The sequence below is a fragment of the Clupea harengus genome, chromosome 26, assembly GCF_900700415.2.
Source record: "Clupea harengus chromosome 26, Ch_v2.0.2, whole genome shotgun sequence".
In the NCBI taxonomy this organism is placed as follows: Eukaryota; Metazoa; Chordata; class Actinopteri; order Clupeiformes; family Clupeidae; genus Clupea; species Clupea harengus.
Window position 1 is genome coordinate 7,734,549 of NC_045177.1, and position 24,167 is coordinate 7,758,715.

The window sequence follows — 24,167 nt, forward strand, 5'->3', positions numbered from 1 at the left end:
GTGTGTGATCAAAGAGTGCTCTGTTAACGGGAAACAAAGTGGTTCGGACAAAGCCACACACTATTCCAGCCAATCATCACGTTGCCTCAGGAGTACTCAAGGGAAGGGTGTAATTTGATTGGGTGTTGAGCTCAAATATCAAAAACCTTTCACCAGAAGCGGGAATGCACCTTTAAATGTCAAATTAGTCTTTCTGGAGGCATCTATGAATGACTGATAGACATATTATGTCTGTACGTAGTGGCAACTCAAATGGCTTCACAGCAGTGTAGACAAATTAGTCAATGCGGCTGTCATCTAAGAATGTGAAGCAAAGAATGATAACTGCAATTAGTAAACCATAAAGATGAAAGCTGATTCTAAAGGTGTCCCCCAAATCCCCTCGTACACTGAACAAAATATTAAATTAATCACAGCCTCTGTGAACGTCAGGACATTGGAGTGCTCATTGTATTGTGCCGTGTCTTTCATGACAGCCACTACGTGATTCTTATACAACACAATGCTAAGCAGCCCTGCAGAACTTGATGCATGTCTTTGGAACATGTGTGCAGATGTACCAATCCCGTACTATAAACTAGCTTTTGGAGACTTTTGTGTTAGTGGTGTGAGACACGCGTGCGGAGAAGTATTAAACCATTAACCAGTATTAAACCATTAACCTGTCTTTAAACATGAACCTGTCTTTAACCATTAACCAGTATTAAACCATTAACCAGTCATTAACCATTGACCAGTATTAAACAATTAACCTGTCTTTAACCATTAACCAGTATTATTATACGGCTCTTCAGAATGTTCCAAAAAGTTGCAAAAGGTGGAGACACTGATAGCTTATCAAATAGCTATTAAACATTGTGTTAATGACACTATAAATACCTCGTTTTAGACTGCCATCTTTTCTCAAAAGTGTACAGGGCTGCCAGGTCTGTCGCTGAGCTGATGATGTTTTGTGTATTGATCAGTGGTGTGTTAGGACTTTCAGCTTGCAGCATGTCACAAACTGGAAAATCTTAATGGCATTGTTGAAATTATAGATTTGATCATCTTTGTTCGCCAGCTACACCAACTATGCTTAGGCAATCACACTAAATATACTGGATCATCAGGTTTGTTATCTTTTCTCACTGACAATTTCTACAATGTATTTTACAGCTCAGTTAAGAGCCTGTGCACTTTTAGGCATAAGTAACTGAGAGCCTATCACTGGCGAGCGTGTATCTCAACCATATTGTCCGTTGCCTGCAGATCCAAGAAGACTACCCGTCATCATGGCAATTAAGATAAACACCTAGTGAACTGGAACACAGCCTCACATACATAGAGATGTCATCGGGGGCCAAATCCTCTTAGTGAGAAGGTACAGAGCCAGACATGCAGGAACAGATGCTCTCCCCATTATGTAAGCACAGTCACAGCGGGTGACGAGGCAGAGTTAAAGAGCTTCAACACCAAAGGTCAGCACACGAACCTCATGCCTCTTCACAAGATGTTTTGTTGCCAGGTTTTCTTTTCCTTTCTTGGGTGAGGAATTCAGGCCATTTTAGGATTTTTTTTAAGTGATGATGGAAAGCTGGTTCTTTGTGACGACTTCTGTCATGGATGCATTTTAACTCGCAAATGAACACATGCTTAACAAAGTCGAATAAGCTGTGCACATTTTTTTCACTTATTGATAAAATGTATAAAGAATATACCCAATCAGACAAGAGTGTATTCTGAGTGGATAAATAGGACAATCTATTCTTTACTTGTAGAGATGTCCCACATATTCCCACAAATAAATGTGTTTTCTTGCTTGTGAGATGAAGAATGATGATGATTCACAAAAAGAAAATAGATTACACTGCTTCAAGCTGTGATGTGGAAACCCAAATTAAGAAAAATAAAACTAATTAAAAGATAATAATCATTGTCATGACCGTTCAATGAACTATCGAACTACCATTCTGCTATTAGGCCACCGCCATTGTTTCAGTTATAACCTGATGTCATTCTTTTATGTCAAGTTTTATAAGGAGCATCTACATTCAGGAGCATCCGCACTTTAAAGGCCAATCAATATACTGTGTAAACGAGCATAAAGGTATGTGAGTGTTAAAACAGACATGGGCTACGCCTCAGTATTGGTCCTCTGGTCAGCCAATGGCCATGACTGATACCCCAAACACATGACACTTGCCCAGTTGGCAGGGCATTTTTCACATCACCTTTTCAACGTGCAACACAAGACAGCTTATCATTAATTAAGTCTGCCTTAAAATACACCTTCACTCAAGCTTTTGATCCCCCTCTATTCTATGTGATGGAGAGGAGGGGCGAGGGAGCATGGAGCATCCCAGGAGAAAGAGGCCGTGCCTTCCACGGGATTAGCCACGGAGAGGTATAAAAGAGCGAGGCAGACACGCAAACAAACGCTGTTAAGAGAGATTGCAAAAAGAAAGCGAGAGTTCTACTCACCTTTGTTTTGCATCTCTGCACTTGCTCTTCCCTTCAGGAGCAAGAACTCAAGCCTATTCTTCCAGCTTCGCTGAGAAAACCAGGTAGGAGGAAATTATGCTGTTTGGGGTTTTGCTTCAGTAACGGTCATTTAGGTTGAAGGATACTTTGAATAGGGCTGTAGCATACTGGGATGTTTTTCTAGACTGTTAACAGGCTGTTCGGATTCGTACAGGAAAGCAAAAGTTTCATTTCACTAGACAAGAGTGTTCAGTATGCACTTATTAGTTTAATTTCACTAGACAAAGAGTGTTCAGTATGCACTTATTAGCAGAGATGAGTATTGCTTTAATTTCACTAGACAAGAGTGTTCAGTAATGCACTTATTAGCAGATATGAGTATGCTTTGGTAGCCAAGAACAGACAAGAGAGGCATTGCTCATTGCAATTATGCAGTAGGCAAAAATTAAAAACAGACAAAAACATGTACAGATGGGTATGATTACAAAACGTACTAAGCTCAGACACTATGTGAAAACACTTGAGAAAACAGTTGTTCCTAGCAGTCTCTAATTTACAAACCAGGACAGTCTGAACGATGACATAAGAGAGCAGCGCAATTTTAGCATTGGGGTTAAAATCAGTGCTTAGCTTAATTTAGCTTAGCTTAGGTTAGCGTCAGAGAGGAGGTCAATGATTATTGAGGCACAAAAGAGAACAAAGAGCAGGATTAGATGTCACTGTCATGTCAACTCTCCTAAGGAGATATAACTTACATTGTCCGTTTAAGAATTTTACATGGTTCATCGTAGCTTTTTAAAATGGCTGTGTGTTTACCCTCATGAAAGAGATTTGAGAGCAAAAAAATGAAAGCTTTTCCTTTCTGTTATTCACAGTAAACAAACGCAATGGATGTTGCTACTGCCGCAGACAAGAAAGGACCCCCCAGGTTCAAGCTGAGGGCCCAGCGCGTCTTCAAGAGCAAGGCCCCCAAGCCTGGCCAGAAGGGGTAAGACAATGAAAGTCTAGTAACACAACATGGCTTTTGAAAAAAGGACTTGATGAAATGACTACTTTTTGCTGTCCAAACAATTCACATGTAAAACAACCCAGTGCAATACAGGCTTCTGGTATTCAAAGAATTTGATGACCTCATATTGAATCACCAAGGATAGAATGTTCACATTTAATGGGGACAGAAGCAGAGATGACAAGTCATGTAACCTCAGATTCAGGTCACGTTACTGTGGGGAAGAAAAAACTTTCTTGTTTTGCTCATCACCTTCTGTGGTCCACAGGTTCGGTGATGACATCCCAGGGATGGAGGGACTTGGAACAGGTAAGAATCAGAGCATTTATTTATTTATTTACAACTTTCAGCATTCAACTATGTGAATGCACTTTAATTTTGACATGGAACAAGCACTATAACACTTGGACTTTTCAGACATGCAAAACCAAAATAATGATCTCTCTCTCTCTCTCTCTCTCCCTCTCCACCCCCATCTCCACCCCTCTCTCTCTCCCTCTCTCTCTCTCTCTCTCCCTCTCCACCCCCCTCTCTCTCTCCCTCTCTCTCTCTCTTTCAGACTTCACCGTGGTCTGCCCATGGGAGGCGTTTGGTGACATGGAGCTCAGCGATCTGGCTAAATACGGAATTGTTTAGTGCCCCACCCTTTCTCTCCTCCATCCTCCCCCCTTCTCTCCTCGATGCCTACCTCTTCTCCAGTGGGGCTTCTCATGCCCTGCTAGCGCTGAAAGGCATCACCAGTTAGCAAGTATGCAGTCGCCTGCTCAGCCGATGATCGAACCATCAAGCGAGCAAGCATGGATGACAGCTGCCATCAACACAATGCCTATTTTCTACTTCCCTTTCAGATTTAAAAAACGAATATGGATGCAATTGGAAACGGACTTCCTTCCCACCCCCCAATCCGTCCCCACCCTCTGTAGAGGAATGACCATTAGCACCCCCAGCGAGCAAACAAAGGGAAAGTCGACTCGAACATCTGTACAGTACCTTGATATGCTTCTAGTGGTCAAGTAGAGGAATAAAAATGATGCTTAAGGCACAACATTGTATTGATGCGCGTTTCTTTTTAGATGGTGCACAATTGGTGCAAAGAAAGTGAAACGATGCTGTCTATAAAAAATGGTTTGACAAAAACTGTAGTGATGTCACCCCGAAGAGGTGTTTTCTCTTTTCTCTCACATTTTTACTCTCCCCTTTCGTAGTGTTTACAGGCAGAGGTCTATTCATTTATGCACTGATTTCATTTTTCTGCCTTGTGAATGTACGTTGAGCGTATAATTGCAATCTGCTCAACCCTGGGTATTCCGATGGAATGCAGTGGTTGAGGGCAGTAGTAAAGACAGCAGAATGTCAAAAAAAAAAGTCAGTTTTCTTCCCATAATAATCAAAGTCAAATTAATTTCTTTTTTTTTTTGGTGTCCAAAAATTAATTAAGCATCAAGACTAATTAATACACAGCCACTCTCTTCACTGGACCATTTCCAATGAAATGTCAAACAGATTCTTAAAAGGTTGTCTGTGAGTCATTAACAGTCATTTGTTGACTTACTGAGCAAATTAAAATTTATTTGAAATCAAATTGAGCTGTATGATCTTCAAAACCTCACACACTACTTTGGCAATTTGGGTGGCTTTGCTTGAAACCAATAGGATTATGTCTTACATTGACAAGGATGACACAGTGAAGATAGCGCACACAAACACACATGGTTTGGCACACACACAAACAAACACACAACTGATTGCACAAACTTCCACAAAGTTGGAACCATTTATTTAAATGAACTAAGTTGGTGCACCAACAGTGTCTCATTGAACCCGGTTGGGAGTTTGACCTCTGCTAGCTGGTCGGTCCGACACAAAGAAGCGCCGCAGGAAACCCAGAACATTTATTTTCGGTTCCTAGCTAATTACACTGCTAATTGCCTAGACTGGCAGAAGGGACACTACATAACTGTAAAATGTAAAATTGTACTACATAGTTATTTCTTTGATGTTTTAGCATACAGAGGAATACTATGTTTATGTTTCAGGGTTTGTCTTGTCATCTGTGTATTGTTTGATTTTTGTGTCTACCACCTTTTTAGAAATGGTGCTGGACACCTCCTATATGTGACCCTGGTACTGCTGAATGTTGTCCTCTGTTTTTGAGAGGCTTAGCAGTTTTTCTTAGTAGACTGCTGAATGTTGTCCTCTGCTGATAGAGGCTTAGCAGGTTATATTTTCATTGAGACTGCTGATTATTGTCTTCTGCATATTTAGAGGCTTAGCATGTCTCCTGGATATATCTTTGAACCCTTGTTTGAGCTTTTTGGCCAAACCCACATTTTGACGGTAAACCGAGGCTCGGCCCGTCACAGCCCCCTAATGCACTAAATTACCTGATCAGATAAACCATGTTCTACTAATTATTCCTGTAATGTCCCACGTAGACATCACCCACATGGAGAGACACATTATAGGTATAACGGTTGTTAACTGAATAATTGTCACATTCACCTAGATAAATGCATCATCTGCAAGATGTTCTGGGAGATCTTGCTAGGTTTTACTAGGTAATTACTCAGAATACCTTAAAAGAATTTCAAAGAAGGTTTTTCAGAAAATTCAAAATGGCAGAGCATTTTTGAAAAGGATACATAGTGGTAAAGAAAAGTAAAGTAAAGTTAGCTATCTATAATTAGCATTGTATTTTATAGGCCAACGCTATATATTTTTCTCAACTTTTTCTCTTAGGGTATTTTCATCTGAACCTGCTTTGTATTTCTGTCTGTCAATTGTAGACCTCCTTCAAATAGGTACAAGACAGTTAAATAGACCTGCTTGCTAAATGTAGACAACCTTTATATAGCAAATAATCCCCCTTTAGTGTACCAAAATAGGAGTGGCTACTAACTTCTAGTACTCCAGAGCAGATTTAGATCGAGGAATTACAGCACGATTAGAAACTACAACCATAATACAATTAACCCAGGGCACTCATTCATGGAGCTTCAGCCCAAATTGTAAATTAACCAATATATTTAACCAAAATAATAACTAGATAATATGTGACAACAAGGAAACTAAAGATACAGTGCTTAAGGGGTGTTTTTACCTTCAGCTTTTGACTGACCAGCCTCATGTTTTACCTCTGATCTTGCGACAAAATGTCTCCAGACAAATTTTGAGGAAAAATTTAAAAAATTAAACCCGATTCTTGATTCTTTTTTTGAGGGTTTGTTATTTATTTATAAAGTATTTATGAGACATGCAATATAAACTGAAACAGACAAACAAAATGCATAAAATGAAGTTAACTCTTTGGAAACAGTCTTTGGATCATTCTTTAGAATTGCATTAACATTGTAGGTCTAGAAACATTTTAGTTTTTGGACAATGAAAACTACATGTCCCATGCACACATGTACACTACACATGAACTCGCTGTGGTCTCAGTGAGGAAGGACGTTTTTGTATTAATAAAATGGCAATTCAAAAATGTATTTATACAAGATAATCAACATTTAGCTCACCATTTTCAATTTGAATTTCTTCAGTCCACATAGGCCACATCTTACTTTTGGAGGCGAGCTCAATGAAGGGAATGTTCCCGGACAGCCCAGAAAAGTTCCTGAATCTTCCAGGTTCGTGGAAAATAGCCCATCCCTCTGCTAGCAGAGACGTGCTAAGATGCACTGACTGAGCCACAACATAAATCTGATGAAGTGAGGGCTTTTTCCTCCAGGGGGAGTGGGGATTCCTTTTGTGGAGTTCAAAGGGCACGTGGCGATGAGGGTGGGGGACTGCGTTGGTGGAAAAGCCCCTCATGGTAATCTCATCATCATATTATGAGTTTGACGTCAAAACGTCAAAGCCTCTGCCAAACAAAATAGGCTTGTTGACAAACAAGAACAATTTCAAATGAAAAGAAAATACGGACGTTTCTAAAATACTTCTGCGGCAAATGTAGTCATGTGTTCTTCTTTTTTAAGTAACACTATGCAACAATTTGACACTTTTTGAGGTATGGTTTTATAGGCAACTAGTTTTGGTACCATCCTCAAATTCATTTTCATAGCATATGGTGATTTGAAGGAAAGATAAACACCTTTGTCTTTCCCACTAGCCATCCAGGATATGCCCTATATCTTCTGTGTTCCGGGCTGGAACACCCTGCTAAAATGGAAGAAAAGCTTTCACAGCATGACATTGCCAGCTATACTGCCAAAAGACACCAGTTAGTTTGTTGGCAAGCTCCAACTGGGCTGTTGGTGGTGTTTGCAAGGCTTTTGCATGCCTTTTAGGTAGTTAGCTTGCGAGTTTTCGAACAGCACTCCTAATGGCTGCTTTAATGTGGAAATTCCCATCAGAAGTGGTACTTTTTAAATGTACAATTACCTCTCATAGTGCAATGCAAATTAATAGCAAATAATAGCAAAATGCAAATTAAACAGACACCAAGTTCATGGGATCAAAGAGTCATGACAATACACTACTTGGCCAGCAGCAGCCAACTAACATGGACACTTACTTTACACTTTAATACATATTTTAAGAACCTTGTCTTCCAATTCCCACCCCCTACGCTGAATAACAGTAATAACTAACTGGTATCAACCTAAAGGCATTATGTTTACCTGTCGGTTTTAAATCTAAAATTAGGAAATATAATGAGATGACCTTGGCACTAAGTACATGCCCCAGGTGGTAGGTTGTCTTTTGCACATGTCTCCACACACACACACACACACGCATGTCCCAATCCTCTTAGTCCGCAGCTTGAGAACCAGGCGTGCCAGAAAAATGTGTCCACAGTTATGTGAGCATGAGAGGGTAATAAGGGACGGTGAGAGTCAAGCCGTCTCATATTTGATCATGTACTGTTCAGAAATTAAAATAGGGCCTTTTCTCATATTAAGGGGTGGTTCTTGTTTTTATGGGCAATTTATTAATGAACCCAAAAAGACAACAAAGAAAAATGCGTGTAGATGTAACCATATGATGTGCTTCTATAGTATAGTAAATAGTATGTGCTGAGATACATCTAGACCAGGGGTCTCCAACTCAAATTACAGGGGGGCGATGAGCATCCAGTCTGGTCAGTGGGGGGCCAGATGGTTTTGAACTGTTGGCTTGCCTATCACAATACTGTAGATACTGGAGTTTGAGACCTCTAGAGTCTACACATTTTTGAAACTGATATATTGTGTTCATTTGCGTGGCAATAACTTTATGCCACATGAGAGGCTCAAGCAGTGCATTAACAAACTAAAGCTGAGTGAATCTGATCAGCTGCGGTCTTGTTCCGAACACAGATTGCAAATTGCACATTATTTTGTATGTGTTTTTTTTATGTTCTGTGAAGCCTGTCGAAAGACCCTAGGAGTGTGGCTGCTTTTCGCATTCGTTTTCTCTTTTAGTGTTTTGTTCCAAATGACAAATTTCCACCAGAGGACAAAAGTTTATTTTTGTATCATTACTGGCCATGCTTTTTGATATGCCCCCACAACGGGAGCACACTAACACAAAATAAATAAATTGTTATAATGCAAGACATGCACAACCCATCTTCTGTCATAATGTGTCACACTCACACTTTTTTAGCTTATTTCAGCACAAAATCATCAGTTATCAATTGTCAGTTGACATTCAAATTGCGTGTGATGCTTAAGCTGACACTGTCCAACTATTTGAAAGTATAGTACCACCGTATAATTACGGTGACATACTACACATGATATCCACCTGTTGTCACACGTTTATGTTTATGTTCCATGCAAATGTTTATGTTCCATGCACATGTTTACCTCTCAGGTTACCTAATGCATACACACAACAGCTAAATCTCTCATAAGCGCCCTTTAAAATACCCCCCCCCCCCCCCCCCACCGCCCTGCCTTCATCTTTTGAGTCGTCTCATCCCCCGCGTGACAGAAGCTGAGCGGTTTGAGGGAGGGTGCCTGAGGTCAAAAGGGCTGTACATCAGGAGAGATTAGGGTGTGCTGGGTATATAAGACAGGGACGGGGCAGACAGGGGAAGCCCTGAATTCAGAGAGTGCAGAAAAACACTAAGGAGTTGACGAAACCCAACCTCTGGCTCACAAGCAGCACATCAAGCCAGCTTTCCCCCACTTCACTGAGCAAGCAAGGTGAGTGACTTTTACATGACTACTGCGGCTCTGATTTGTAGTGTTTGTGCTTTAGTATCTAGGGACTGGTACTGTAACCATTTTAACACTGACTTGATTCTGTGGGGCACTTTTCTGACTGTTACTCAAATGCAAATGGCAAAGACTGCATGTGGAAACAGTTATTCGAGTTATTAGTTGAGTTTGAACCACTGAGAAGCACCCATGTTCTAGAGCAAGCATTTGTGAGAAATAGATAAACAGAGAGGGAGGAAGGAAGGGAGAGAGGGAGAGAGAGAGAGAGAGATGCAAAGGACTGAATAGAAAAAGTGTGTGTGTGGGGGTGTGTGTGTGCGAGAGAGTCAGCGAGAGAGGGGTAGGGGCGTGGGGAAGAGAGACAACGTGTGAGAGAGATGCCTAGTGATTGATAATCATCATACTTTGTCTGTGCAAAACTAGCAATACACTTGACAACATAGCAAGATACAGTGTGTTAGCAAAGTTAGCAAAAGGGTCTTGTGTCTTGGAGTTTGAGGGGCACTGAAGGTTAAGTGGATCACGGCTGCAGGGTATATGAATATGACTGGATGAATAAGCTTGCTTTCAGTCGATTTCAGTCGTCTTCAAGATGGCTTCCCAAGTATAGAAATGTCACGATCTCACTATATTAAGAAATTAGGCAACACTTGTGTGTAGTCGTGACACCCATCACGTTCTCTCTAGTATTAGTGTGTGTGGATTAGTCTATAAATAGCGATTGCTGCAAATAGAGAGGTTTTTCTGGGTCGGTGTTAAATATAGTTGTTTGTGTAGGAGAATTACCCAGAGGATTCAACTTCATTTAGCCTAATGCGACAAAATTAGCACTAAGCTGCCCTCAAGTTGGGTCAGTGTAGTGACTGATAAGTTAGGCTGTCGAGGAGGATGAGCGGGGATTGGTGGACTTAACAGGTACTGAGGAGAAGGCTGACACAATACTAAGTGGAAGCAGATCATACAGAAATAGAAGCGATTTATGCTTCGAGTACAACATGACAGACAGATGGCGGGAATTTCAGCAACATTTCTAGATTGGTTTTCTCATCAAACGGAGATATCAATGATCTCTTGGGGTGCACTGGGGGAGGTGGTGTCGAGGGAACATTTTAAATATAATATATAATAATTGTCAGACTTTAATCTGAAGTGCATCTCTCTTCTTGGCAGAAAACCACTGCAATGGGCGATGCTGCAGGTGAGGCGAAGAAGGGACCCCCCAAGTTCAAGCAGAGGGCTGCCCGCGTCTTCAAGAGCAAGGCCCCCAAGCCTGGCCAGAAGGGGTCAGTGGAAGACCAGTCACCACATATTACATACGATTTTTGACTGTAACATTATATATACAGTATATATGGTATAGACCAGGGACTAGTACAGTACGTCAGTTTGCCCCCTTATGATTCAATTTTGATTAATCATTTAAATATTTAATCAAATACATGTTTACTCTACATGTTTTTTTTTGTGACCTACTCACTTTTCATTGTCGCTTCTCGTGTTTTACTTATCACTCTCTGTTGGCCACAGGTTTGGAGATGACATCCCAGGAATGGATGGACTTGGAACAGGTGAGACCCTTTGACATTATGAGCCAAATACTTTCTTAGCACATGACTGATATACCAAAATGACCCCCCCCACTACTGCCAATGATATTGCAAGACAAAGATTCAAAGATAAAAGCAGTCGACTCCACACTAGTACCAAAAGACTCTGAAGCACATGAATGACTATGACTGACACTTCCCTCTCTCTCTCTTTCCAGACTTCACAGTGGTGTGCCCATGGGAAGCATTCGGAGACATGGAGCTCAGCGATCTGGCCAAATATGGAATTGTGTAGTCCCTCTCCTTCACCCCCTCCTGCCCCCCCTTCTCCTCCATGCCTACCTCCTCTCTAAAGAGGCCCAGAATGCCTTGCTGTCTTTACAGTGTATTGCGACTCGGGACGTTTTTTTTTTTTAGCCATTAGCTCATTTGGCCGTTGACACGGCAACCATGGATTAGAAGAACCATTAGCAACCACGCAAGGCAGGCTCCATAGCTCTCTAACTTTAAGCAGTTAAGCATCACTATTGTTCAACATCGAAATGTGCTCACCATGCCTATCCAAGAAATATGACCATGTAGATTATTGTGCGACCAATGGGAAAGGAACATTCCGGCATCTTGCTTGCGCCCCATTATGCTGCCTTTAGCGGTCATAGTGGGGCAATAAGGCATTCCGTTACGCCAGGACACTGCACTGGTGTTTGTTGATGACTGCTATGAGTTGAGAACATAAAGGAGTACACCCCCCCCCCCTTGTCCTTCCCAAACCTCCCCCCCCCATCGTCCATCCCAATCCAACCCCCCCCCCCCCTGTCCTTCCCAAACCTCCCCCCCATCGTCCATCCCAATCCAACCCCCACATTGTCCATCCCAACCCCCCCCCCCTTGTCCATCCCATCCCCTCCACATCGTCCATCCCATCCCCCCCCCTTGTCCATCCCATCCCCCCCCCTTGTCCATCCCATCCCCTCCCCTTGTCCATCCCATCCCCTCCACATCGTCCTTCCCATCCCCTCCACATCGTCCTTCCCAAACCCCGCCCCCTTGTCCATCCCAAACCCCGCCCCTTGTCCATCCCAAACCCCGCCCCCTTGTCCATCCCCCCCATCATCATCCATCCCCCCCGTCCCCACCCCCTTTCGCCATGTCCACCCTCACCTTCTCTCCTTAAGAAGTATTTATATGATCTGATGTATATTATTTGTTTGTGCAGAGATACGTTTTTTTAATGAAATGGGAATGTGTATCAAGCATGTGCAATACCTACCACCAAACACTGGGTGTTCAAATCCTACCCTATGAAACCGTCATGGTTGTGAAGGGTGTGAAACACTAAATACAAATATTTTCCCACAATGTCAGGAGTCAGTTTTTTTACCCCATGTGAAACACTTCTACCCCTCTGTTGTCTCATCACTCAAAAAAAAAAATCTTTAAAACAAACTTTTAAGAGATAAGTCACAAATGGTCTTTGGTCAACCTGTAATACCTACTAAAATGAGATAAGGTTTTATGGTACAGCAATCAAAAGAAGGTCAACGGTCTACCCAGTCACAGTACTGAGAGTCCAGGGCAGGTAACCGACGTAAGCCGTGGTGGCGATATCCCTCACTGAACACTTCAATAATGACTACATGACTAAGGCTACTGAAATTACTGCAGACAGCAGCATCTATGTGAAAACACACAAAGCAGGCAAAAGTATATATATAGATATATATTAAAAAAAACTGTTTATATGGACATTCAGTTACAAAGAACAACACAAATGGCATCGGAGTTGACAGAGGAATTCAAATTAAAAATAATATATATAGATATTAAAAAAAAAAAAAACAGCCACGTGCATTTTAAACCAAAGGCTAAAACATTACAGTAAGGTGCAGAATGAGGATATATAGGAATAACGGAATCTTCCACACCATCGCCAAGCCAACCAGCTGCAGCAGCCATTTAGTTAAAAACTGAATTAAGTTGGACAAATTGCCATAGTACCGTCACTGATATGTTAACACATGAGCTTCAAAGAGTGGGCTAGCTTTTAATCCTAGAAAAAAATGGCAAAGGCCCATCTTAAAATACTAGTATAGGGATCCTAAAAGGACATGACACGTTGTCTTTGCTCTTCTTGTAACACTGACAAAGGGAGGAGTACAGATGGCTAAGGCCCAACTCAGAAAAAAAACAAAAAACATTAAGCTGAAGAAAGAAAAGAAATTTCACATTACATTTTGTAGCAGTCAAATTATTGTCTTCTATTTCATTTAAATTGACTTCTATAAAATACTCTGGTTGACAGTTGTGTCAGAGGAATAAACTATATCTTACCCCATAAATTACAAATTGATTTTTCACATTTTTCCTCTATATCTATTCTCCTATGATGAAATACACTTAGTCCTTTTTCCACGGACTCAAATCAAGCCCCTGGTTATATAACTCATCTTAGAGGTCTGTGTCTACTGTAAACCTTGATTATTATAAAAGTATTGTTCATTATTTGCTAGCACTACCAAAGCACTCCAGCTTTCTTGGAAAAAGGTACTGAAATATGGCTCAATCCAATTTTCACAAATGGTCTTACTTTAGTGATACCGCCAGAAACTACCACCAGGTAACGCCAGCCCGCTGAAAACCAGAGTGGGGGGTTCCATTAACAGGAACCCTTTTCGAAATATCCGCTTGACCCATCCTGACAGAACCAAGTCCAAATACAAGGTCTTTAGAAGACAGATGGCGTTTCAGAATAAAAAAAAAACCATCTGCACAGAGCATTACACAATAAAGAGAGAAAGAGGAGACGACGAGAGCAAGCGTTTGGATGATTTATCCGTTTTCTACTGATGCAGGAAGAAAAACAAGCGGTAGGAAAACCAAAGGATCATAAGACCAACAATACCAAGGCTGTTTTATACTGAAGAGAATGGGCTGCAAATGTGCTTTTGACAAAAAATCTTTGGAACCAAAATAGAAAAAAAACAAAAAGGCATTCAACATTCAGAATATAGATATATATAAAAAAAACAATTAATCATTTACTTTTCATATTTTAAATAGGATATCATAGTTACTTTCTCTCAATTAATGCTGGCAGCTACTTGCATACATAACTGACTAAACTACTATTAAAATTGGGGAGGGAAGAATGCTCAACGAACTGCATTCTGACTAAGAAAAATAGTTTTATGTAAAACTGCATAATTTAACAACTGTGCATTCTCAAAAAAAAAAAATCATCAGGCCTATATTTCTCTAGAGGGACAGCCTGATTGAACAACAACAAAACATAACTGTACAATTATGGAGAAATACAGTTATGGCTTTCAAGGCTTCGTTCTTCCTCAAGACAGGGAGCTCTCTATCATCTTTATTAAATAATTTTAAAGAAAGTCATATCTAAGTAACTAGATTAATTTAATCTTTAAAAGGGGTAATGATAATTATATTAGAACCATAATGATAAACCATAATTAACACTATGTTTCTCTAATCTAGTGTCTTTGCATATGATATCTATTCAGTTTTAAAGGTTTGCATTTCAAGAGACCACAAAATTTGAGGTAAATGTACAACATAATTCTTTTTATAGCAACTCAACTGAAAGCGTGTACATGTGACAAAGAAAACCCACTCCGTGCGCGGCGGTTCGTCGAGGCCTGTAACAATCTGCGAGCGCGTCACCCTCTTTGACGCCAAATGAAATAAAAAGGGTTTCCGAGTCCTCGAATGGGTTCGCTGTGGCACCTTTCGCATTCGTCGTTTTTGTGCTCACGTCATGCCAACAGCCAGCACGATTCCCTGTCGCCGTCATGCCAACAGCCAACACGGTTCCCTGTCGCCGTCATCATTGCCCAGCCAATCAGGTTCCCTCTCGAAACCTCCTCCTCCTCCTCCCCCCTTGGTGTCCATGGAAGCCCAGGTGGCCAGTGTGTGTATGAAGTGATGTAGTGCTGACGGAGCGTCACGGCCGACCGCACGTCCATTTTTGCAGTTTGTGTGCAAAACACAGTTCATTTGGAAAACTGGAAGAATTTGAGGCCATAACTGCATGCGTTTGTGCAGAGATACGAGTCATACAAAGGAATAACTGTTCTGAGCTTAGAGCCGTGCATTTTTCAAGACAGCCATGTTTTTTTTTTTTTTTTTTCTTCTTTCTTTCTTTTTGTTTTTTTTTGTTGTTCAAATTAAATTGGTGGTTAACTGTTATTCAATATGGAAATAAACTTGCATTGTGTTGACACGACTGCTTTCCTTACTGAATATATACTTTTGTACCAAGAGTATGTGCATCGGATATAGTATGAATCCTACCAAGACCACAGAAAGAGATGCAATTGCACTCCGCAGCTGCAGGGGGGGGTGGGGCTCTTTCGAATCAGTTAAAGAGTATCCAAAAAGGAGGGGGGGACGTGTTCCAGGAAAGACTCGGGCGTTATCAATATGGAGAAAATCGACTGTATCCACCTCTGTACAACGTAGCCTGTCAAAAAAATGAATAAAAAAAGAACAAAACAGACACATCAGTAATCCTATCGTATCCACTCAGAAATTTTGATTGTGTAATTGTATAATAATATAATTGTAATAAAGATTATATAGGTTAAGAAATAGTTTGTTAGCATCCTGACACTGTAGAAGCATTTCGTAAAATGTTAAATGCCATCTCAAGTTGACTTGGTCAATCATGCAGGCATTGACTTATGAAATAACAGGAAATGGACGGACAGATGGGGAGAAGGACTCTTACCATCGCTCCTACTCCGTACGCGGCAGCTGCGGCCGGGGTCAGGGCCGCGTGGTAAGGGTCTGTGGTGTACACTCGCCCGTACCTACGGGGGACAGAGGAGCGGGATGTAAATCAACACTGTGACAAGTCAGAGACAATGCCTTTAAAACTAAACACTGAACACATGATCACAGTCAAAGCGCTTTAAACTACACACTGAACACATGATCCTTCTGTAGCGGATTCATAATATGCTTTCAAGCCTTTCACTGTCTTTGCTTTCAAGGTAAAGTGGGGAAGAGGAGAACAGTCACGCATGGCTGCCCTTGCGGTCGGTAGAAGAGTGTGTGAACGGGTAACGGGAGACACGGGAAAGCACTCGGAATCCTGGGAGGAGTAATCGCTGCATAGGGTGTACCTCATTTACCCCTTCCTGAAACATGACAAGAATCCTGTTTCTCACTCATACCATGCTACCGAGCATTTCAGTGAAATATAAGAGACATGTGAACCTTGTTTATTTAAAAGTATTGTTCATTTTTTTGCTAGCACTACCAAAGCTCTCCGGCTTTCTTGGAAAGGTACTGAAACATGGCTCAATCCAATTTTCACAAATGGTCTTACTTTAGTGATAACACCAGAACTACCACCAGGTAACGCCAGTGACTGTGTGAACTGGGTGGAGAGCCTGGCATGGCTGTGAGCAGGCCATGCTTCACTCTACTCTGGCCTGCTACAGCTGTGAGATTGTAGCACGGTGCTAATTGGATCACAAACGCTCAACACACACTGACACAAAAGGTGCCAATGACTCACACACATCATTTGGATGCATCTCAACAGGGGCAGCGCGGTGCCATGAATACTAAGAGGTGATACTACTTCTACTAAAAGGATCTGCTATCTGCAATTCAGGCACAGCTCCCATCAAATGAACACACGGTTATTGGAGGCGCAGCCTCACTGATAGATGGTAGGATACTACGAGATCAGCCACTATCAGCCACAATGACTTCCACCCAGTCACGCTCACCTCGACAGCCATGAAGGGACTGGGTCAGACACACACTGACTACAGCACAGCACAGCACTCACAACAAACTGGTCTCCGAGCACCTGGATATGGGCCTCAACCAACACCTGGATATGGGCCTTAACCGACACCTGGATATGGGCCTCAAACGACACCTGGATATGGGCCTCAACCAACACCTGGATATGGGCCTCAACCAATACCTGGATATGGGCCTCAACCGACACCTGGATATGGGCCTCAACCGACACCTGGATATGGGCCTCAACCGACACCTGGATATGGGCCTCAACCGACACCTGGATATGGGCCTCAACCGACACCTGGATATGGGCCTCAACCGACACCTGGATATGGGCCTCAACCAACACCTCTGCACCTCTGTCAGTCAGACTGGGAAGGCCTCACTCCTCCACTAATACTAAACTCTGGTGCTCCTCAGGAGTTGGGTTCTGAGGTTCTGTGTTCTGAGGTTCTGTACTCCCTTTCCAACTACGACTGCGCTCCTGTCCACATTACAAACACCTTCATTAAATATGTGGACAATACCACAGTGATCGGATTGGTCTCAGATAACGAGTGTGGCTACAGAGGGAGGCGGGGGGTGGGGGGTCCAGCGCATGGCGAGATGCTGCTCAATGCAGTAGCTTATCTCTGAACACCAGAATGGCCAAGGAGCTTATCGTCGACTTCAGGAAAGGCAGCGGTGGACACGGCTCTTCATCAATGGTGACTTGGTAGAAAGACAATCAAGCTTTAAAGTTCCTGGGCGGGCACACGTCGGAGGATGTTTCATGGATTGCCAATAGCACAGCGCTGTTAAAGAAGGCAGAACAACAGCTCTACTTTCTAAGACCGCTATAGAGAGAAAACCTGAGCAAAAAAAATGTGCTTGTCACCTTCTACCACCTTCTATTGGCAGCATCCTCGTGGTACACTAGCTGAACCGCTGCAGAGAAAACCGAGCCCAGCTACCACCTCAAGGATATCTACAGCTCCCACCGTCTCCATAGAGCCATCACCATTAGCAACGCCGCTACACAGCTCTCCAACACCTTTTCACTCTCCTGCCCACCAGAGGGCGCTATATGTGCACCATAGCCCACACTGCTACACTGAGGAATAGACCCCATCCCAGAGCAATAACCCTCCTGAAGCAAGCAGCCAAGACACCACTGATTATAAGGCCATAAGATTGTATTCTAATTGAGCACACACAGGCATATGTCTATTTAATCATGTGGAGCTGCTACATGTCTGCTCTGCACTTAAAACATGAGCAGCAATGCAGTATGAATATGCAGTTTATATCAAATTGTTTAAAACGATATTTATATTTTATATTTCATTCCTTCTATGTAGCTTGGTACTGCACACTGAATCGTGTTGTACGATGGACAATGACAATAAAGGTATTCATATTTGTGAAATTTCTACCTAATTCCTTTTCTCTTCACACTGACCCATCACATTAAATACTGTTCACACATACATCAACAGCACTTTCCAAAACAGAAAGAAATGCTACATAGCATTAGCACAGATGCTAATCCTTACCCATCACTGTAAGCTTGAGCGGCAGCATGTGCAGCAGCAGCAGACGGTCCAGCAGCTACGGCGGCCGTTGGCTGGGCATATCGATACGTCGCATAGCCACCCTAACGGAGAACACCCGGCATGGAGAGAAAAAGGGAGGGACACAGAGGGAGAGAGGGAGAGAGAGATGTTTAAGGATTTGCTGCACTGCTTTCAGTGAAATTAAACTGTAGCCTAACAAGCCTCTTTTGTCAGAACACTGAGCAAAAAATAAAGACAAAAAAATGACTTGATATACAGTAGCGGGTAACAGGCAGTAATGTACAATCTGATGCAAAATCATTCAGAGAACATAGCTGAGAAACCCTCGCCTTGTGTCTCTTCCTCTGTGGCAAGCAGGCTAGCACCACGCTTGCTAAAGACACAACTTGGCATTGAGTGTGTGATAGTTTAGGGTCGTTTCCTCATTCACCAGGGGAAGATGTGCTTTTGCCACAGAGGGAGAGGCAAACTGGGACTTAACACAGTTAAAAGAGGGCATCACTTTGTGTCAACACCCTCCACATCCCCAATGCACGGGTACAGAAAAGAAAAAAAAACATTGTGAGCAAGTCATTAACTGGTGCCACATCAACGGAAAAAGAGTCATTTCAGAGGAGACACACATACACACACACGCACACATAGCCACAACCAGACACAGACGGACAAAGACTGACCGAGAGACAGACGGCATGCACCCCCAAAAACCTCATAACAACCAAAAAAAAATGAACAGGCAATCCTTATCACACACACCACTGCATTCTATCCTATGGCCAGCCTAGAACAACTCCCAACATTCCTACACACCTGCCAAAGAAGAGAGGGAAGGAGGGAGAGAGGGAGAGAGAGAAATGAAAGGAGAAATGAGGGGGGTAAGGAAAATATGGGGAATAAACATGGGGGCAAGGGGGTTTGAGGGGAAATTAAAAAGGGATGGGGGGGGGGGGGGGAATAAACAGGAAGAGTATGGAATAGGGAGGGTGTGAAAGGGAGTGGAGGATGAATGAAGAGAAGAGGAGAGGAGAGGGGAGAGAGAGAGAAAGGAGAAGAGAACTGGGTGGTATAAGTGTGCCTGCATGCTGACATTGATTCCAGCTAGCATGCCACAGGTGTAACGGACACAGGGAGATACTGGGAAGGGTCAGAATGAGATAGATTTGTCCATTTCTGAAGGAAGAGATAATACCTATGTAAAAAAAAGGGGGTTTCTTTTTATGTCTTGATACGCTGCTTCAAATTACTTGTGTTATCAATTCCACAGGCCTCTAGTGCTTCGCTAATTGACATTTCCTGTTGACATTTCCAGGCCCACAACTTAAGACCCCATGCCGCCGAGAGGAATTGGTTGGTAAGATTAGAAGGTTTGCGATGATGCTTTGTTTTGTTTAGCCTTGAGTCAAAAAGTGAAAACTAAAATATATACATAACCAAAGATTGCCCCCCAAAAAAATGCCTGCAGAAAGCTAATCTGACATAGATATGAGGATCGTTAGGGCTTTTAATTAATTTAATTTAATTAATCTTTCATTTATCAATTTTCTCCCCCTTCCACACCTCCGCCCAAGTCAGACTGTGGTGAGTTAGTAGAAAACAACAAAACAGAGAAGCCATTACAGTCTCAAAAAAAATGGCCAAGTCGTATCTAAAGATTTGAAGAATAACAAAATCAAAAGATTGATGCACACTGGCTTTCAGATGGACCCTACCTGTGGCACACTGGCACTAATGACAGACTCCTGAAACTCTACTCTACAGAGAGAACAGAAACAGCTATCGTCAACCTGGACACTGGCGCGCTTACACACACACACACACACACAGACAACAACAGACACACAGAATACGCGTTATACACACGCGCACGCACACATACACACCACACACACACACACACACACTACACACCACACACACACACACACACACACACACACACACACACACAGACACACACAGACAGACAGGAAGTACGCGTTTATACACACGCGCACGCACACATACACACCCACACACTCACACAAATACACAGAGACGGTCATAGGCACACTATACTAGAACAGAGCTATTTGTGAATGTATGGACGTCACACATTAGCCGAGACTGAAATTGTGATTGGACATGGAAATTAATTATCACACTGATGAATTCAGATGAATGCGTTGCTACGGTTGTTAAGTTTAAGTCGTCTTTCTTCACAGTGGATTACCAGATGTTATAAGGCATCTTCAAAATGTATCCAGACTGGTGTTTTTCTAGTGTTATGTGGCACCAGATTTAGCTTTGATTCAGAAAAGCAGAGAGAGGCTACAGAGCCATTCAGATGACATTTTAGAACATAACCAGGCAAACTGTGGCATTTGAGTAATGGCTTAGAGCAAGAGAAATACAACTAGTCTCCATAAGATTTGAAAACCCATCAATTTCTTATCACGAAGGTGGTCAATTCTTGGTCCCTCATTCACAATTAGACTGCTCTGTGTCATATTTGTCACACTTCTCACACACACACACACACACACACACACACACACACACACACACACACACACACACACACACACTCAAAAGCACTCTAAAAAAAGACTGAGAAGGGGGAGGGAGAACAGAGATGAAACTGGGGTGCGTTAGGGCTGTTTATACTTACATAGAGGTCTGCAGCCCCGTAAAAACCACCATCCTGATACACCACGCTGAGATGGAGGGAGGACAGGAAGCCATGGAAACCGAAGGAGGGAGAGGGAAGAGTGAGAGGAGAGGAGAGGAGAGAAGAGGAGACAGGAGGAGGAAGAGTGAGAGGGATGAGATTTTAAAATATATATATAAATAAATATATATACACAGGGAGAGGGTGCCACCAAGTGGACAATTGAGGAAAGAGAAAAATGAAGAGGACGGTGAGGTCACAGGCAGAGAGAAAAAGAGAAATAGGAGATAGAGAGAAAAAGAGAGAGAAAGAGAGGGAAGGAGATTATTGCACACACATGCAGCAGACGGTTTTAAAATGCCACTTCAATGAAGGTGGTCCTATTATGTGAAAACATCTCTTAGCTATACTCTCTACCTCCCACACATTATATGGGAGATTCATTCCACATATGTAAAACGATACACTGACATGTTGTATGGAAAAAGCATTTCAGAGGGTTACAGATTAATATTCGGCCCAAACTGGAACAATATGATTCCTTTGCATGCACTACTGGTGATAAACCACACCACTGCAGAAGTGCAACAACCCAAACCCACACACTGACTCACGCATGCAGGATGCAGCCTTAGTAGTTTTAAAGGTCACACGTCAATGCCTATGTTGCACACTGTCCAGGCTGCTGTAGGGCTACAACCACTGGAGACAGGGCAGACTTCTCAGTGTGTGGAGCTACCTTTCCATCAGTCAGCTATGTCTGCTCCAAAGACTCAGTGCTTCTTCTCAGTGTGTGGAGCTACCTTTCCATCAGTCAGCTATGTCTGCTCCAAAGACTCAGTGCTTCATCTCAGTGTGTGGAGCTACCTTTCCATCAGTCAGCTATGTCTGCTCCAAAGACTCAGTGCTTCATCTCAGTGTGTGGAGCTACCTTTCCATCAGTCAGCTATGTCTGCTCCAAAGACTCACTGCTCCGAGCCTTTAAGTATAGTGATGTCTGATTCTGCTTGCATCCAAACTGACTCGGCAGTACGACAGTGCATTGACTGAACCATAGCACTATACAAAGTAGGCTACATGATGCTATTATTGTGTTTGTACATGCAGGCATTGGGAAGGAGCTTTTATCTGGAGCGACCTACTACTTTTGCTCATCACTTATTTATGGAGACTCTGATGCAGGATTTAGTGAAGTTACCCACAAGCAGCGGCTGCTGGTGTGTGTGTGTGTGTGTGTGTGTGTGTGTGCGCTTGTTCTCATTCTTATCAAACAGCAGCATAATATTCTCCAACTTTGTAGGCATCTCATTTAGAATAACTGGTTAAATGACTCATTTAGCTAACTACCTTATCACAGTCCTCAACACACTAATGAACCGTCCACCAGCCTGGCTGCAATGAGAGCCTGCAGTCTTAACTCAGTTATGGCCGAGCTCCTGGGCACTAGCTGTTTATTACCTACTGCAGCCTGTGTGTGTGTGTGTGTGTGTGTGTGTGTGTGTGTGTGTGGGTGTGGGTGTGTTTGTGTGTGTGTGTGTGTGTGTGTGTGTGTGTGTGGCTGAGGAGGTGGTGGCCTACCCTGGGTACGCTTGCATGGCAGGCTGGGGCACGGCTGCCCGCACTGCGCTGTAGACAGGCCTACCCCGCCCTCGCAGGTGGGCACCCCTGAACGAGGCGGCCGTTGTCGCTGCCGCCGCGGCCGCCGCTGCCGTCGGATACGGGAACCCTGGAACTAAGAGAACGACAAAGAGAGAGTGTGAATAAACACACCGGAAGACCAGGCACTGAGCATGTGTAGATAACGGTCTTGTGTTGGCTTCTTTTTTTTTTTTGGTGTGTTTTGTTTTTGTTTAGGTAGTGCCAAAAGAGTGAAAGACAGAAAGAGAGAAAGAGAGAGAGGGAAAGAGAGGGGGGAAGAGAGAGAGAGAGAGGGGGGGAGAAAGAGAGAGGGAGATTAAAGAGCAAGCAAAAATGCAAGCAAGAGAAAAGGTCAAAGAAAGCGAGCAAGCAGAAAGAGGTGTTAAAAATGTATCACAACAGCAAGAAATTAGGCCCAGAGAAACCCAGGGACACTCTAGCCTCTAGCTCCCGCTGCACAGAGTACATGGCAGGGGTGACTTTAGTTGGCAGAGGGGGACTGTGGTTGGCCGCGCTCCGAGGGCCTCGGCCAGATACCAGCGACTCAGGCCACCCGGGGGGGCGCGCCGTGACAGGGAGGGGAACAGGAGGTCCGGAGCGTCCGGTGGGCCGCAGTTTGGAACCTACCCAGCGTTTCTCCGGCGTAGAGCTCCGGTGCGTACATGCCCCCCACCATAGGACTCAGCTTCAGCCTGCTGCAGGACACAACACAACACAGACAGACAGGCTTTACCATCACTTCACCTAGACTCAACACAACACAGACAGACAGGCTTTACCATCACTTCACCTAGACTCAACACAACACAGACAGACAGGCTTTACCATCACTTCACCTAGACTCAACACAACACAGACAGACAGGCTTTACCATCACTTCACCTAGACTCAACACAACACAGACAGGCTTTACCATCACTTCACCTAGACTCAACACAGACAGACCGGCTTTACCATCACTTCACATAGTCTTTCAAATACTTAAAGGTAGCTGTGCAGCGACCATTAATGATATCTGTAAAATTCTGCTCGTAAAATATATGGTTGTATGTAAATATAAATATTTATAAATCTATTCATTTTCATCTTTGTTCCTACTCGTGTGAACTAAGAAAGTGGCGGGTCAGAAGGAACAGGGAGGTTTGACAGACAGACTGTCTCTGCAAGTCCCCTGAGGACACACTGCCATCTACATACATAATTCATACATATTTAGGACTGGATGTTCCCTTCAAAATAGGTTTAGACAGCCTGAAAACAGCTGAACGACACATTTCTTGGCATTTAATCGTTTGACAAATCGTTTGACAAATGTAGAAACTCTAGTTTCTATGGTTATGTATTGAAAGACAGAAGGGCAATTTATATTCCCCTGTA

At 42.9% G+C, this 24,167-nt stretch overlaps 3 protein-coding genes across 3 annotated transcripts; 2 read left to right on the plus strand and 1 right to left on the minus strand.

The window, feature by feature from the left end:
- The first annotated feature begins 2,435 nt into the window (after positions 1-2,435).
- Positions 2,436-4,514, plus strand: LOC105910166 (retinal cone rhodopsin-sensitive cGMP 3',5'-cyclic phosphodiesterase subunit gamma-like). Its single transcript, XM_012838854.2, has 4 exons — positions 2,436-2,543; positions 3,336-3,448; positions 3,738-3,778; positions 4,029-4,514. The coding sequence occupies exons 2-4, from the start codon at positions 3,348-3,350 to the stop codon at positions 4,103-4,105; spliced, it is 219 nt and encodes a 72-aa protein (XP_012694308.1). The 5' UTR covers positions 2,436-2,543; positions 3,336-3,347; the 3' UTR covers positions 4,106-4,514.
- Positions 4,515-9,377: 4,863 nt separating this feature from the next.
- On the plus strand, positions 9,378-11,911 carry LOC116219862 (retinal cone rhodopsin-sensitive cGMP 3',5'-cyclic phosphodiesterase subunit gamma-like). The gene is made up of 4 exons (XM_031563909.2): positions 9,378-9,603; positions 10,789-10,901; positions 11,146-11,186; positions 11,384-11,911. The coding sequence occupies exons 2-4, from the start codon at positions 10,801-10,803 to the stop codon at positions 11,458-11,460; spliced, it is 219 nt and encodes a 72-aa protein (XP_031419769.1). The 5' UTR covers positions 9,378-9,603; positions 10,789-10,800; the 3' UTR covers positions 11,461-11,911.
- Positions 11,912-15,063: 3,152 nt separating this feature from the next.
- LOC116219900 (RNA binding protein fox-1 homolog 2-like) lies at positions 15,064-23,480 on the minus strand. The gene is made up of 6 exons (XM_031564026.1): positions 23,418-23,480; positions 22,731-22,884; positions 21,153-21,198; positions 18,485-18,585; positions 15,916-15,997; positions 15,064-15,648 (listed from the first exon to the last, which is right to left on the minus strand). Exons 1-6 carry the CDS (start codon positions 23,464-23,466, stop codon positions 15,604-15,606), a joined length of 477 nt encoding a protein of 158 aa, XP_031419886.1. The 5' UTR covers positions 23,467-23,480; the 3' UTR covers positions 15,064-15,603.
- Positions 23,481-24,167: the final 687 nt, after the last annotated feature.

What these genes read in the sequence shown, in the direction of transcription:
- LOC105910166 (XM_012838854.2), top strand. Translation starts at nt 3,348, where the DNA reads ATGGATGTTGCTACTGCCGCAGACAAGAAAGGACCCCCCAGGTTCAAG. An exon ending in CCCAAGCCTGGCCAGAAGGG is followed by an intron (nt 3,449 to 3,737) that starts GTAAGACAATGA and finishes TGTGGTCCACAG; the next exon opens with GTTCGGTGATGACATCCCAG. An exon ending in GATGGAGGGACTTGGAACAG is followed by an intron (nt 3,779 to 4,028) that starts GTAAGAATCAGA and finishes TCTCTCTTTCAG; the next exon opens with ACTTCACCGTGGTCTGCCCA.
- LOC116219862 (XM_031563909.2), top strand. Translation starts at nt 10,801, where the DNA reads ATGGGCGATGCTGCAGGTGAGGCGAAGAAGGGACCCCCCAAGTTCAAG. An exon ending in CCCAAGCCTGGCCAGAAGGG is followed by an intron (nt 10,902 to 11,145) that starts GTCAGTGGAAGA and finishes TGTTGGCCACAG; the next exon opens with GTTTGGAGATGACATCCCAG. An exon ending in AATGGATGGACTTGGAACAG is followed by an intron (nt 11,187 to 11,383) that starts GTGAGACCCTTT and finishes CTCTCTTTCCAG; the next exon opens with ACTTCACAGTGGTGTGCCCA.
- LOC116219900 (XM_031564026.1), bottom strand. Translation starts at nt 23,466, where the DNA reads ATGGTGGGGGGCATGTACGCACCGGAGCTCTACGCCGGAGAAACGCTG. An exon ending in ACGGGGCTGCAGACCTCTAT is followed by an intron (nt 18,586 to 21,152) that starts GTAAGTATAAAC and finishes GTTCTCCGTTAG; the next exon opens with GGTGGCTATGCGACGTATCG. An exon ending in GCTCAAGCTTACAGTGATGG is followed by an intron (nt 15,998 to 18,484) that starts GTAAGGATTAGC and finishes TGTCCCCCGTAG; the next exon opens with GTACGGGCGAGTGTACACCA.